The sequence below is a fragment of the Nanorana parkeri genome, unplaced genomic scaffold (genome assembly GCF_000935625.1).
Source record: "Nanorana parkeri isolate BGI_ZX_2015 unplaced genomic scaffold, ASM93562v1 scaffold52, whole genome shotgun sequence".
NCBI lineage: Eukaryota > Metazoa > Chordata > Amphibia > Anura > Dicroglossidae > Nanorana > Nanorana parkeri.
The window spans coordinates 2,397,506-2,412,005 of NW_017306320.1; the positions used below are offsets into that span (position 1 = coordinate 2,397,506).

A 14,500-nucleotide genomic window follows, 5' to 3' on the forward strand; every position below is an offset into this window, starting at 1 on the left:
AGGAGCTTACAATCTAAGGTCCCTATCTCACATGCATACAATTTAGAGAGGAGCCAGTTACCCTTCCAGCATGTCTTTAGTCTTGTCTTAGTCTTCCACCAGTCTTTAGAGTGTGGAAGGAAACCGGAGTACACAGTGGAAACCCACGCAAGCACAGGGAGAACATGCAAACTCCTAGCAGATAGTGACCTGACCAGGATTCAAACCAGGGACCCCCAGTGCCACAAGGCATAAGTTCTAACTACTATACCACTGTGCAGCACATAATTAAAGAACCTCTTCCGAATACATCTGAAACCCAAATAACGAACCAAATCGGATTTCGGATCCAAAAAACAAAATAAATAAGTCTGAATCGATAACGAAAATATTTTTTTGTGGGGTTACATGTCTAATAGGAACCACATATATATAAATGTAATATATATATTACTACCTCTGTCCTTTTGGTTAAGCTTTGGACTCTTGCTGTACAGAGACTGGGTAGATAATGTATCTTTTTGTTTTAGATTTTAATGGTCTTTTAATGTAAAGTTTTGAATGATCTGACTTTACTTACATGTACTTATAGTTACTGTTCTTCTCACATTCATAGTGCATTCCACACACAAAAAAAGTATGTCGAGTGTGAATGCATTAAAATGCTTCCTCATAGCTCCGGCAAGCTTAATGGTTTGGGCAGGGTTAACAAATGATGAGTCAGATCTAAGCAGAAATATCCCACTAGGCTTGGCTGAGCTCACACACAGGGACAACCCATCAGCAGACTGAGCGGAGGGAAAGTGACAGTCACTACTCCTGGGGAGTGTCACCGATCAGCATTCACTAGTGACAGAGAAGGAAAATTGTAGTAAGAGGGAGGGGGATAGAATGATCTGATAAAGGGAGGAGAGAGGAAACTGGCAATATAATTTGTGAAAGTAGAACATGGCCAAGCTAAATTGCTGAGCAGGATGCAAGGCGTTGGGACTGCAGCAAGAAAACCAAGAACAGGATTTGCAAATAGCTGAGGGCTTACGCACAGTTCAGGAAAACAAAACTAACTAGCTAGCCTTGCTCGCTGCAAAGGATACAGGGAGAGCTGCTGGATTCTCATACAATCTAGGAATCGCTACTAAGAAGTGGTTCATGGCTGTCATATACAAGGCTGCTAGCCTACTGCTGCTACTCATTAGCCCATCTTTGGTATATTGTACTGAGCAGGGTCTATCAAAACAAACTGAATTAAATGAGGATGCAGAGGAGAAGGATAGTATATGGTTTTCTAGCGCTCCTGAAGTGCAAGACTTGGCACACCTCTCTTGGGAGTACGTACATGAACTTCAATGTTGGCTGTGGCCAGAAAAGTGCGAGGAGATAAAGCGGGACCATGCAGGTGAGAACTGTCATTCCTTGTTTCTTCATTGTCTAGGCTGGAGCTACACAGGGGTTTTTTTTTCAGTTACAGTGAGAAGTCTCTTCAAAGTGAGAGAAATCTTCTCTTGGACAGATGTCACTGCAACAAATGTCCCCATTGGAAGATTTCCCCCTCTCTTCCTGTTCTGGTGACAACTCAAAAAATGTGGCTTTCCCTCACTTTCGGTCCCAATGACAATGGGCACTAGGACATATAGATGGGGTGAATTTTTTTCCACCCTCCCACTTTATATATTACTTTATACATTCCTCTATGGTCTGTTCATTACATTCTTACCTATCCAGTAAAGTTGCATAGACTTCTATATTCTAAAATGATTTATTCTGCTGTTTTATAGACTGGAGCTGGAACAGCTTTGGATGGGATTCCCTGAATGTCCTGACTGACCTGTACACTAGAGTGACTAGTCTCACCGATCTTACACAAGGGACTGTTCTCAACAACCTCACAGGTAAGGAGAGCATAGACATCCACACATGCCTTAATCTTTCAAGATTAGAAGTGGCTATCTATCGGTTCAGTAGCCAGAACGCATTTACAAGTAGATAGTAAAAGAATACATTATTTCGTAAAAAGATTCTTTGCAATACAGATAAAATAAAAAGCTGGTAGGATTTCAAAGCATTGCTGATCAGCTCTTTCTAAGATAGATGGTATTTCATAGATACTGCAGAGGGCACAATAACTAAGTACTGACCATTCAATGTTTCTTCCTACCACAGGCCTGCAATGGGATCTGGAACAGCGGGTACATGGCCAGCACCTGGCAGTGAAGCAGATCTTATCTTCTGTAAAGAAGTTCCTGCAGGATGATGACTCCAAAAAGTCTCAGGTGCTCTCCTTCCATGGATGGACAGGTACCGGAAAGAACCTCGCTGTCCGTATCATCGCAGAGAATCTTTACCAGAACGGGCTGCGGAACCGGTGCACCAAAGTGTTCATTCCGCAGCTGCACTTCCCTCACCAGTCACATGTGGAGGCGTACAAGGTAAATTCCCTTGTTTTAGCTAAAAGTGCCAAGTTTACCCAAACCATATAATATAAGTGTTTGTAAAAGCTAGTGAGTTGATTTTACTGACTTCCTAGGAACTCCATTAATACAATGAAATAGTTATCTGAATTGTTGGAAGTAGTGTAGAACCCTTCAGGAATCAATGGGCTTCATTCATAAAAGGCAGTCAGATTAAAGCATATACTGGAAAGTGGCAGATGGAGAATGAAGGGACCTAGTTGCCGTGGATGACCGTTCATATTTTAGACAGTGATAGATTAGGGTAATTGTACCTTGTACAGCCATATTGAAAGTTCTGTACTGTGCTGTCCTAAATTCAGGCTTAGCTGCAGGATAGTATAGCTCGGTGTTTATGAGAATGAATGTGAATATGGAAACTGTGCTATAGAGCAACCTGTCTCAACCAGGGTACCTTCTGGCTTCCTCACGGGTGTCTTGAAATTGTGACACAGCATCATGCAAAAGATAGGGACTGTGAAAAAGGGCTCCTAGTGTGATTGGGGGGAGGGGGGTGACTCTAATGTGAAGGAGGGCTTCATGATGTAAATGGGAACTCTGATGTAAAAGGTGCTCCTAATGTGAAGAGGGAACCTCAATTTTTTCAGTTTTTGGATGGGGCCCCCCCTTGAAATCCATACCAGACCCTTATCAGGGATAAGGGTCTGGTATGGACTTTGAAGGGACCACACATCATTGTTTACATTTATGGTTTTTAGAGTGTGTTGACTGGAGATTCATAAGGGTGCTGTGAATGAAAAAGGTTGCTAAACACTGCTATAGACTAATGTGATGTAATGAGCAGTGAAGGATTCTGCGCCTGCAGTAAATCTGACTGTAATTTGACATTTTGTCATTGATTCATTCTCAGGTTCAGCTGGGGAAGCAGATCAGAGAGATTTCCTCTCGCTGTCCACAGCCCTTGTTTGTGTTTGATGAAGCAGACAAACTGCCAGCAGCTCTCCTGGAGCCTCTGTTACCCCTTTTTGTAGAAGACCCCCAGGCCCGCAGCATCCTCATATTTCTCAGGTAAGATCTGACTGATACCTACTCTAACAAGGCAATATTAATCTAAGAGGAAGGTTAGACAAACCTGTCATGTTGTACTAATTATATTTTCATAAAACTATTAACTTCTAACAAAGATATAGTACAATGATTAGCATGTAAGTGGTTAGACCCCATTGTGACCTTGGGGTAAACATTCCTATAACATAGGAAACCAGAGCACCCAAAGGCATCCCATCACTCTCCAAAATTAGCAAATGTTGGCAGGCTGACAGCTTTTGAGTACACTAAATAACATTGTACTGTAAGCTCTACTCCTTTCAATACTGATTATATATTATAAAGGATCCATAACGTGTAGAAGATTTCTTTTGCTAGCCTCCTAAGTTACAAAAATTATCTCTGCAGACGTGTTGGGTTTGCATGCAAAACTGCTGACTTTTCTTTTTTAGGCCTCATCCACAGGGGGTGTGTTGCTCTGTTCAGTGTGAAGGGCTGGTTTTTGATGCGCCCAGAGCTGTACGAAGAAGCATGCGGACAGCTGATGTAACTCTATGGAGATGCACGGGGTGTGCGCCCTCACGCTGCTTCCCGCGGCTCCGAGTTTTATAAGGAGCACACAGAGCGTGTACAGCCTCGGATGCATACGTTGTGGATCCAGGTCCAAACATCGTCTGTGTGTGGCTGTCAAAACTTGGCAGTAGCGCGTGAGGGCGCACAGCTCCTGCATGTTCATAGGGTTAAATGAGGTGCCTGCATGCTTTTTCCTGCAGCTCCGGGTGCATCAAAAACCAGTCCTTAATACTGTACAGGGCAACAGGCCCCATGGGAATGAGGACTTAAAGAGCAGGGAATGGTTAGACACATTTTCAGGTTTTTATTGCCATCTGCACTTTTAGTAGGAGATTCTCCCTTCATTTCCTGTGCTCCTGGCAGCCAGATAGAATGAAAATAATCAGGAAAACATAAATATTGTTAATACTGCAATATTGTTACAGAGTGTTGTGAATGTTAAGAACTATATACAAATGTTATGCTCCTTTAAATCTAAATCCTTTTTTTAACAAATATTTTAGTGGTATTGGCAGCACTAACATCAATGAGGTTACCCTAAAATTTTGGCATGCTGGGCGACATCGCAAGGTGATTACATTGGATGATTTGGATCGACCATTGAAGGCTGCAGTGGAACGACATGAAGGTACATACACAAATATGTAGTGTACATCTTATCTGTAATATTAAAGAGGCACTCCAGCCAAGTAAAAACTTACCCTTGCAGTGGGGCTACCACTGCACTGCAAGGGTTAAATGCTCGTTTTGTTCTAGGAGCTGGAATAAAGCAGATTTACTTGCCTGGTCCCAGTTTCTACCAGGCTGCTAAACCGGTACCCGCAGCCTTTTCTTCCTTGAGCTCCGGCAGTCCAAGGACCGCTACATTAGATGTGCAGATGCCCAGGGACAGTACATAGCTGATGCCCAGGGACAGTACATGCTGGAGCTGGGATCCGGGAAGTAGAACAGCTTTATTTGAGTCCCCTAGACATATCTAGCACTTAACCCTTGCAGTGCAGGGGTAGTCCCACTGCGAAGGTAAGTACTTTTCCATGTGCCTGGAGTTCTTTTTTAAGGAGAAACCATAGTAGTTTTTGAATCTTGTTTGTTTTTTTAATTTTATAAACTGATATTTGACATCATTTTGATCAATTTAAAGTTATTGAAAACAGGACACTCTCATACCACTGGGATTTAAAATAACAGTAAGACTAGTGCTGCAATTATTGACTCCTACAGACTGAAATTGACTTATCCTGCAAAATAAAGATCCACATAGCAGCAGCTTTTCAGGAAAGGAAGGAGCGTCGCTCCTCTGAGTCATTTAGCTAACTTATTCAGCTGAATGTGTGTGAGATCTTTTCAGGTCTGTAGTCACACTAACTATATATGAAACCAACTTAAGCCCCCTGATGGCCAGTACTAAGCATATTAAAAAAAATATATGGAAAACCAATATACATTCACTTTGATTAGCTCTGGAGGCCGCCATGTCTTCCCTTTTCAGTCCTCCTAAAGCTGTCCATACACCTTGCGATTTTTGTACGGCGACCCCATCCTGCCCCGATTATCGCAAGGTTGGATCAGCGGTAATTAAAAGAAAGCACCTAGACGAATTGCAGTAATCGACTGCATATATTTTCATCTGCGCATGTGCAGTGCAAATTGGTACGAATTTTGACGTACGGAAATGCCACCAACCTTGCGAAAATCGTTCGATCGACCCAAGTTTTCTAACCAGCTGGTTAGTCAAGTCGATCTATTGTACAGTATTTGCGGTTGTACACTGCCCATCAACCTTAAGGTGCCCATACACTTTACAGCCCTCGCAAGACTTTTGTCTTGCGAGGGTTGTAAAGTACTTTAAAAAAAACGTACGATCTGCCCATCTTGGACAGGCAGATCGTACCTGCGATCATCGCAAGCCCGCCCCCCTGAGGGGCGGGCTTCCGATGACTGCAATGCTGAACGGGCAGTGTGCGCGTGCGCACACCGGCCCGTTCGGCAGTGATCTCTCGATCATGTTAAAAACCAGCAGAAAATCGTACGATTCTCGGCTGCTTTTCCAACATGCTCGATATACAAAAGTTGTGCGACCGTACATTAGAAACGGTCGCACGCCTTCCATACACTGCATGATTCTCGTACGATTAGTCTTCAATAAGAGGTGAGAATAATGGTCTCATTGAGTGGCAGAAGAACAGGAAATGGCAGTTGTGACTGAGACTATTTCTTCCCCACCATGCCCCATACATTAACAACCAAAACTTACAATGCCCTCAGAAACATTTACCAGGTCTACAAGATTGTTTGATATAAAGTGTTTGTGCAATCGATTGTTGTGCACACCTCTGTGCTGAACTTTCATATCATGGTACAGATCTTAGAAATACACTTTTGGCAATGGGAGAGTGCCAAAGGGAAAGAAAGTATCTTAAGGGTCTGTGCTGTCGAGATTTAGTTGTTTTTTTTTCTTCAGATGGGTTTTGCATTACAATACATGTCTATGGGAATGCAAAACTGGCTCCAATCAGGTCAACCGCAGGTTAATTGAACCAATCAGTAAATTCTGAATGATCTCAGAAGTGTCTCAAACTAATGCCATTGACACAGACCTTTATGAAAACTTGTTGCCAGAACAATATGAAAGCTGCCATATAAACTGCTGACCTCATAAAAATGTTACTTACCAGGCTGATCCAATGATTTTGGTGCTCTGAACCAGAAACATTAATATCTGTAAAAGTTGGACTGATTTATTTCTAATAAACATACTTTAAATCATTTCCATTGCTGGCTATTGTAGATCTTTTTTACATTTTCTGACACGTTAAGCATGGGATTCTTTAACCAGAGTGTATTCTTCTCCCCACAGATCAGCTCCTTCCATGGCACCTGCTAAAAGAAGGACTCATTGATGACTTTGTACCGTTTTTGCCTTTGGAACGCTCTCATGTCAAGATGTGTGCCCGAGATGTTTTCGCCGCTCGAGGGTTACCATACACGGAGAGCTCTTTAGAGAAAATCCTAGAGGAGCTTGTGTTTGTGCCAAAGAATGAGAGGATTTTTTCTGCCCATGGATGTAAACATGTGGCCCAAAGAATCCACTTTATGAAGCCTTAATATAATGGCCACAGAGTCTGCGAGGCTAATTGACAAGCCACGAGCTTCATGGACCTGGAAATGGGACACAAAGAAACTTGGCAATAGACAACACTGCTGTTACATTATAAATGGCTTCAGGGAAAGCCTAACCCTTTCTTCTGTGTTCCACATTCTACTTTTTAAAACAGGTTTACATTAACACTCAACATAGTGTAAAAATGTCCCTGCTTCCTTCTTTGTTAATGGTTTTCCATTTCCCTGTCGACACACAGAAGGTGTCCCATTTACACTGGTCTTAAAAGGCGCAGGGCCCTCAGCCCATGAGCCAAACTGGTCAGGAAAATGGTCATATTGAGTTGTGTTGTCTATATTGTCTGGCCTGAATCAGGTCCACTGACGTTCATTGATCACTACATTAGGACACCCAGGCTTATGCCACATGCAGCTACTCTTTTAACAAGGCTGAAGACACATGCTCTCTAATTTTTGTTACAGAAAGAGTTGTCAAGAATGCATCTGTTTTAGGAGATAACTTATTGGGAATCAAGAAGAAGCTTTACTCTGTGGAAAACACCATGAGAATGGTTTATAATTTATAAGTACTGTTTTTATATATTTTATATATCTATAAATATTTTGTCAACCTGTTACACAAATTCTTTGTCAGCAACCTGTTACAAGTATTCTATAAATGCTATTTATTTTTTTACTACAATAAATATTTTATCAGATGCAATCTTTAAAACCGTGTCAGTCAGTTTATATCACCTCTTATCTACAACTTTTATAATCCAGCTGTTAACGAGGACATCCCATATACAGAGAAGCCGCCTGATCGGCATTGACCGCTGATGATGCAAGAAATGCGTGTCTCGGCTCTTGTGTGGTGCAAAGTCCGCACTGTCTGCTTTGTGGAACTGGAGCCAGATCACCAAGTTCATGCACTTTACACATTTGCTCCTCGGGGTCAACGGTGGGTCGTAATGACCCTTTTTGCACACAACAGAATTACAACAGCAATGAATACATTTCATAATATTCAGCTGCAATCATCTGCATGATGTGTACATCTCTGTATATTGGGGAACTACAAATCTCAACCTGTCCTGCAAAACTATGTTAACCTGCGTACATCTAATGTTGCAGGCATCTAAAGGCAATACATTTTTTTCCCCAACACAGTCCTTTCAATGCCCAGAAAACATGAAAGCTCTACAGCATCCCCAACATTAGGTGTATATAAATAAATGAGTCCTACAAGTTAAACCTTGGCTCAGTGGTTACCACTTCTGCCTAGCAGTATTGAGGATCCAGGTTTGGCCATGATGCAATCTGCATGGACCTTGCATGGGTTTCCTCCGGGTACTCCAGTTTCCTCCCACACTCCAAAGACATGCTGGTAGGTTAATTGGCTCCTGTGTAAATTGGCCCTAGTATGTTTGCATTTGAGATCAGGGCCTTAGAGTGTAAGCTCCTTGAAAGCAGGGACTGATGTGTATGAAGAGTGTTAAAGCACTGCGTAAATTGACAGCGCTATATAAATACAAGTAATAAACAACCCTAAAAATGAACACTCCTTCCCCAGTGACCTCCTTATAGGAACCCTCCTTCCCCAGTGACCTCCTTATAGGAACCCTCCTTCCCCAGTGACCTCCTTATAGGTACCCAGGTAAATCTCTTGCTTTGTCCTGCATCAGCAAAGCACAGGTTCACTGTAAAATCTATCAGTCAGCAAAGTCCATTCTCCTGAATGGTTTGTGTCTGGAGTCCTTGGCTTATAACCCACTACAAAGTGTATTTACCGTAATTCTCAGCAACTTATTTATAGACTAGGCCAAAGTCAGATTTCACAATATTAAATAAAAAAGGGGAGAATTGAACTCTCAAAACCGTGCGGTTAAAGGGCATTTTAAAGGAAAACAGCTGCATCACTAGCCAAACAATGATCCTCTGGTCAGGTAACTATTGCGTTGCAGCCGAACCTCTACTCAGATCATGCAGTGACTCTGGAAACAATTCGTTATACTTTATAGTGCACAGTGGACATGCTACTGACATAAAGGAGAGGCCATATTCATGATTAGTGGCCTAACGATAATCTAGACATAGAGAGATATGTTTAGTGGATTTAAGAGATTTTGTATGAACTACCTGGTAGCACCATTATCAGTGTTAGTCTGCTAGGCGTTTGCATGTTCTACCTTCGCTTGCGTGGCCCTTGTATGTATGCATGTGAGATAGGGACCTTAGACTGTAAGCTCCTTGAGGGCAGGGACTGATGTGAATATGTACGATGTAAAGTGCTACGAAAATTGTTGGCAGTATATCAACACCTGTCATAAATTATACAGTGGTTACATTCCAGCCAACTTCCTCCCAGAATGCTAATTGTATTGACTTTCTGCTTCTAGCATATTTTTTTTTTTAAGGCTGGCTTCATACTTGGGCATTGGGGTAACATGAAGTCAACATTATGTTACAATGTGCGCACCAACGTCACTCATTTAGCATGGCACTCCAACACACACATATACAGTAGCTGCCAAAACACAGGTGTTGGAAAGGCTGCAGGTTTGTTTTTTCATGCCTTGACAGCCCTTTTAAAAGAGCTGCCTAAATGCAATGCATGAAATGTGTATGAGGGTCCTAACAGAACACGTCACAAAAATAAATATATAGGTTGTCACTCGTGACCTACCCATGAGGAAACTAATTGCCTACTCGCCATGTTAATGCTTTGGCTTAAAGTGAACCTGTAGCTAAAATGAAAATAAAGCCGACGGCAGCAGGTAACTGACTATATAAGCTGTGCATATACCTGTTGCTGCTTTAATCTCATCTCAGAGCTTCCCAACATTGATATGCAAATAGTAATTTCTTCTTATGCTGGGCACACACCTTACCTTACAACCATCGCAAGACTTTTGTCTTGCGATGGTTGTAAGGTACTTAAAAAAAACGTGCGGGCTACCGATGACCGCAATGCCAAACGGGCAGTGTGCGCTTGCCCACACTAGCCCGTCCGGCTTTTATCTTACGAACATGCTACACACCCGCCGAGCATCGTATGATGCTCGGCGGGTTTTCGAACATGTTCGTAAGTTTAAAGTCGTGCGACCTTACAGTAGTAGAGGTCGCACAGCTTCCACACTCCTTATGATAATCGTACGATCGCGGGATTTCCCGGGATTAGTCAATATTGGCATACAACGGTGTAACAATCGCCATAGCAGCCCACAGGTAATAAGGGGTAATAAAACTTGTGCGCTACGGATGGGTAGCTCTGGCAGCAGGCATTATTTGACGGAACTGGGGTGGGGGGGCTGGTGTGCTTTATCTTCACTACCAGGACAGTTTTCTGCAGCAGCTGGTAGTGTTCATTGCTTATGCCAGTGCTAGACAAATCCTTGGGAAGGTGCCAGGTAGCCAATGTTCCTTAATAATGAAAGCTGGTGCATAATATTTGAGATCCTCTCTAGTTGTCAATGGAGCTGGGCTCCTAAAAAAAAAAATCTTGCCAGCTCTCAGATTAGACAGACTGGCTCTTGCATGCCATATTATTTTGTCCACCCCGGGGGCTTATACTGTCTGCTTTATTTTGCAGGATTGTGATGAGTACTGAAAGTCAAGCACTGACGACAGAACTAAATGATTAGCAATTTCAAAAGGGAAATTAACGTTTTTGTATTTCTCTCATGCAAGATGTCCTTACCACACTAGCCCGTCCGGCTTTTATCTTACGAACATGCTACACACCCGCCGAGCATCGTATGATGCTCGGCGGGTTTTCGAACATGTTCGTAAGTTTAAAGTCGTGCGACCTTACAGTAGTAGAGGTCGCACAGCTTCCACACTCCTTATGATAATCGTACGATCGCGGGATTTCCCGGGATTAGTCAATATTGGCATACAACGGTGTAACAATCGCCATAGCAGCCCACAGGTAATAAGGGGTAATAAAACTTGTGCGCTACGGATGGGTAGCTCTGGCAGCAGGCATTATTTGACGGAACTGGGGTGGGGGGGCTGGTGTGCTTTATCTTCACTACCAGGACAGTTTTCTGCAGCAGCTGGTAGTGTTCATTGCTTATGCCAGTGCTAGACAAATCCTTGGGAAGGTGCCAGGTAGCCAATGTTCCTTAATAATGAAAGCTGGTGCATAATATTTGAGATCCTCTCTAGTTGTCAATGGAGCTGGGCTCCTAAAAAAAAAAATCTTGCCAGCTCTCAGATTAGACAGACTGGCTCTTGCATGCCATATTATTTTGTCCACCCCGGGGGCTTATACTGTCTGCTTTATTTTGCAGGATTGTGATGAGTACTGAAAGTCAAGCACTGACGACAGAACTAAATGATTAGCAATTTCAAAAGGGAAATTAACGTTTTTGTATTTCTCTCATGCAAGATGTCCTTTATACCCTTAGGGGCAAAGTCCAAATCCCATTCGCACTGCCACGGTCTCAAAGTCCACAAGGTATATGTGGTGCTCCAGGTGACCACACGGATGGCGCCGTGCAAACACTAGTGATAAAGAAAAGTATTTCACCGGCACACACTTGAAAAGATCTTTAAAGTATTGATATGTTTATTCAATACTAGATGTCACATATTGTCATACAGGGCATCGTATGACAGTATGTGACATCTGGTATGGAATAAACATATCAATACTTTAAAGATCTTTTCAAGTGTGTGCCGGTGAAATACCTTTCTTTATACACTTAAGAACTACAAGAAGCAGAAGTGCAGTCTAATCGGAATGCGTTGCAGCAAGAGGCTATACATCTACCATTTCTCTATCTCCCAGAATGTGCGCTTCTGGTTGGCCTTGACTGGTGGTCATGTGACGCAGCAGTCTTATGACAACGCATTGTTACTCCTGCACATCTCCCTCTGCTCATTCTCTGACAGAGAGCACAAGGAGACAGCGTTTTGCAATGTTGCTTGCTTCATGGTGCGTGGATCAATGTATGAAAGGTTTAAAAAATAAATAACCACCTTTTGTTCACCTTGTCATAAGTGCTTGTATAAGCACGTCACCTTGGCTTCAGCTTGTATAAGAGCAGTGTGTACAAGCATTTGCAAAGCTTTTAGCAAGCCAACTCTTATCCATTGTAAGGGATTTAATCAGCATTTGAAAGCACTCAATTCAGAGATAAAGTTGAGACTCAAGTGCTGTCTCGTTGTTTGGCAAATTCACCCTCTCCATTTGTCTTGGCGATTACGGGCTCCAGCACAGAAAATGATGAGAAAATTACAAAAGTTTGCAGATGTCATCCACACAGGAGGTAAGGGAAAGGGGACATCTATTCTGATGACAAGGATTTCCAAACCTCCGGTTCACAAAAATTAAGGCAAATCTCCCCGATTGCTCACAGCAAATGTAATCATTCCCTAACTTTTTCCAAAACACACAAATTAGAATTAGATATACTTTAAGCATACTACTTGCAAGAAACAGAAAATGTGTTTGGGTATCATATGAGCAATCTACAGCTACAAAGATGATTTTCTCCTAACATTCTACATACATATTGTGATATTTAAAGCACTGAAGAGAGATGTGCAACCTACCCAATCACTGGCTACCTCAGACTCACTTACATGACACTTCAGCTCCGAATGTAACTTCGAATGCCTTTTAGGAATGAAAACAGGCCACAAAAAAGCAGAGGCTTCAAGTTTATTTGCGATAAAATATTGCAACATCCTTTTTTCTTTTTTTTTTTGTTCTTTTACTTAAAAATAACAAAAGATATATAACATGGCATCCATTCAAAGGGGTCACATTCACATCACATGTAACACTGTTAGCCGTTCACAGTCAAAAAATAAACCAGTGAGAATTAAATAAAAACAGCAACATAACAAAATATATTACAAGAACTGTAAAAAAAGAAACCCCCAAAAAAACAAAAAAACACTGATGGATTGTCGGAGGATGCGTGACAGATGTGCAGAGCCTGAAATCCCAGAGAACAAATAGGTCTTAAGGTCAAGAATTATGAACTGTAGTGATCCCTAGAAAATATTGCAGGAAGCGGCAAATTTTTTTTTGAGCAGTAGAATAGGAGGGAAGACGGAAGATACTTAACACCGGGAGACACAATCAAGTAGAAAACAGCTAAAAGCATACTTTGTCAGCCCATGCCTTTTCCATTAGTCTATTCCCTCTAGCAGTACCCAGGGCTGCCTTGAAGAATCTCTTCTTTCTCACAATGGACACATGCCCCCTGGCCCCCCTGGCATATAGTGACCGAGAGTGTTTCTTTTTGCATAACCTCTATATTAGGGCTCCTCTAGGACATGCTGAAGGGGAAGACTGGTTTAACAGCAGCAGGTTTTTTTGTTTTTATTATACCTGCCACAGGTTCTCTTTAAAATGGACCTTGCAAGAATAATAATTAAAAAAAACATCTGTTTTAAATGTAGAGTGCATGGAACCATATGATCCGTGCAGCTTATCAATGCCAGCATTTAGAAAATGCCTAAGGGTTGGTAAAACACAGAGTAGGGTGCCTAATAGGTGGTACCGACTCGCACCAAGTACCTGCCTATTTGGATGGGTCTGATGGTGCGTATTTATCCAAACCATACAACCACGGGCCAAATGTCCCCACAACTAGATAACATTTGATGCCTTTCTACATCCAGAGTCCGTGTAAACATAGCCTCTTACGAAAGCTCATTTACACCAGACATTTTACTCTGCTGCTCTTGTAAAAGGCTTTTCTTTGATGGGGCCAATTTTCTGTAAAGACTTCAGGAGGCAGGAAAGGAACAAACAGGGAAATTCTCTTCCAGCGCTCTGAACATTCAACTATGGTCTCTCTATAATACAATTTACCCTGCAAAACCAAGGCAGGTGCACTACCAACTCCCATAGGCAGCTATACTGTGATGGAAATGGTCTTTCTGATGATCTGATGAAAGGTCCACTGGGTTTTTGATCTCATTTTAACACAGGGCTAAAAGCAATGATAAGTGGTAACCCGCAGAGCCCAACTTCAGCAGCTTCAAGTGTACATTCTAGCAAAAACAAGTCGCTATGGTTAACAGGACTTTCATGTACCATTGCTGAAAATAAAGTCATTGATGTTCTATGGGCAAGAGCTTATCCTTGTAGCAGCAGAGCAAGAGAATATACTGAATCCTGTACCTTAACCTTTGCAGATTGGGCTTACTGGTCCTATTGAGCAGTCTTCAGGTACAAAGAGTCAGCAGAGAAGATATTCATGAGCTTGAGAGAAAATACACCTGATTTATAGAGCTTTTGCCCATAGCAGCTATATTCATCTTTCAAAGCTAAAAAAAAAGGCTGGCTACTATGGATCTCTGCACTTTGACCCAGCTTTTCTTAGCCTCAAATTTTCATAAACCTCTGCCAAAAAGACCAAGTAATGAGA

At 42.1% G+C, this 14,500-nt stretch overlaps 1 protein-coding gene across 2 annotated transcripts in view; it reads left to right on the plus strand.

Moving 5' to 3' along the window:
- Positions 1 to 901: 901 nt before the first annotated feature.
- The window catches only part of TOR3A (torsin family 3 member A), a 21,575-nt gene continuing 7,976 nt past the window's right edge, over positions 902 to 14,500 (plus strand). The window contains exons 1-6 of one of the 2 annotated variants that reach the window (XM_018575331.1): positions 902 to 1,375; positions 1,755 to 1,868; positions 2,140 to 2,405; positions 3,298 to 3,455; positions 4,511 to 4,635; positions 6,865 to 7,127. In XM_018575331.1, coding sequence (XP_018430833.1) covers positions 1,129 to 1,375; positions 1,755 to 1,868; positions 2,140 to 2,405; positions 3,298 to 3,455; positions 4,511 to 4,635; positions 6,865 to 7,112 — 1,158 coding nt within the window. In that variant the 5' untranslated portion in view covers positions 902 to 1,128 and the 3' untranslated portion in view covers positions 7,113 to 7,127. Of the gene's footprint in view, positions 1,376 to 1,754; positions 1,869 to 2,139; positions 2,406 to 3,297; positions 3,456 to 4,510; positions 4,636 to 6,864; positions 7,128 to 14,500 lie in introns of those variants that run through there. The other variant, XM_018575337.1, reaches the window with a different exon arrangement.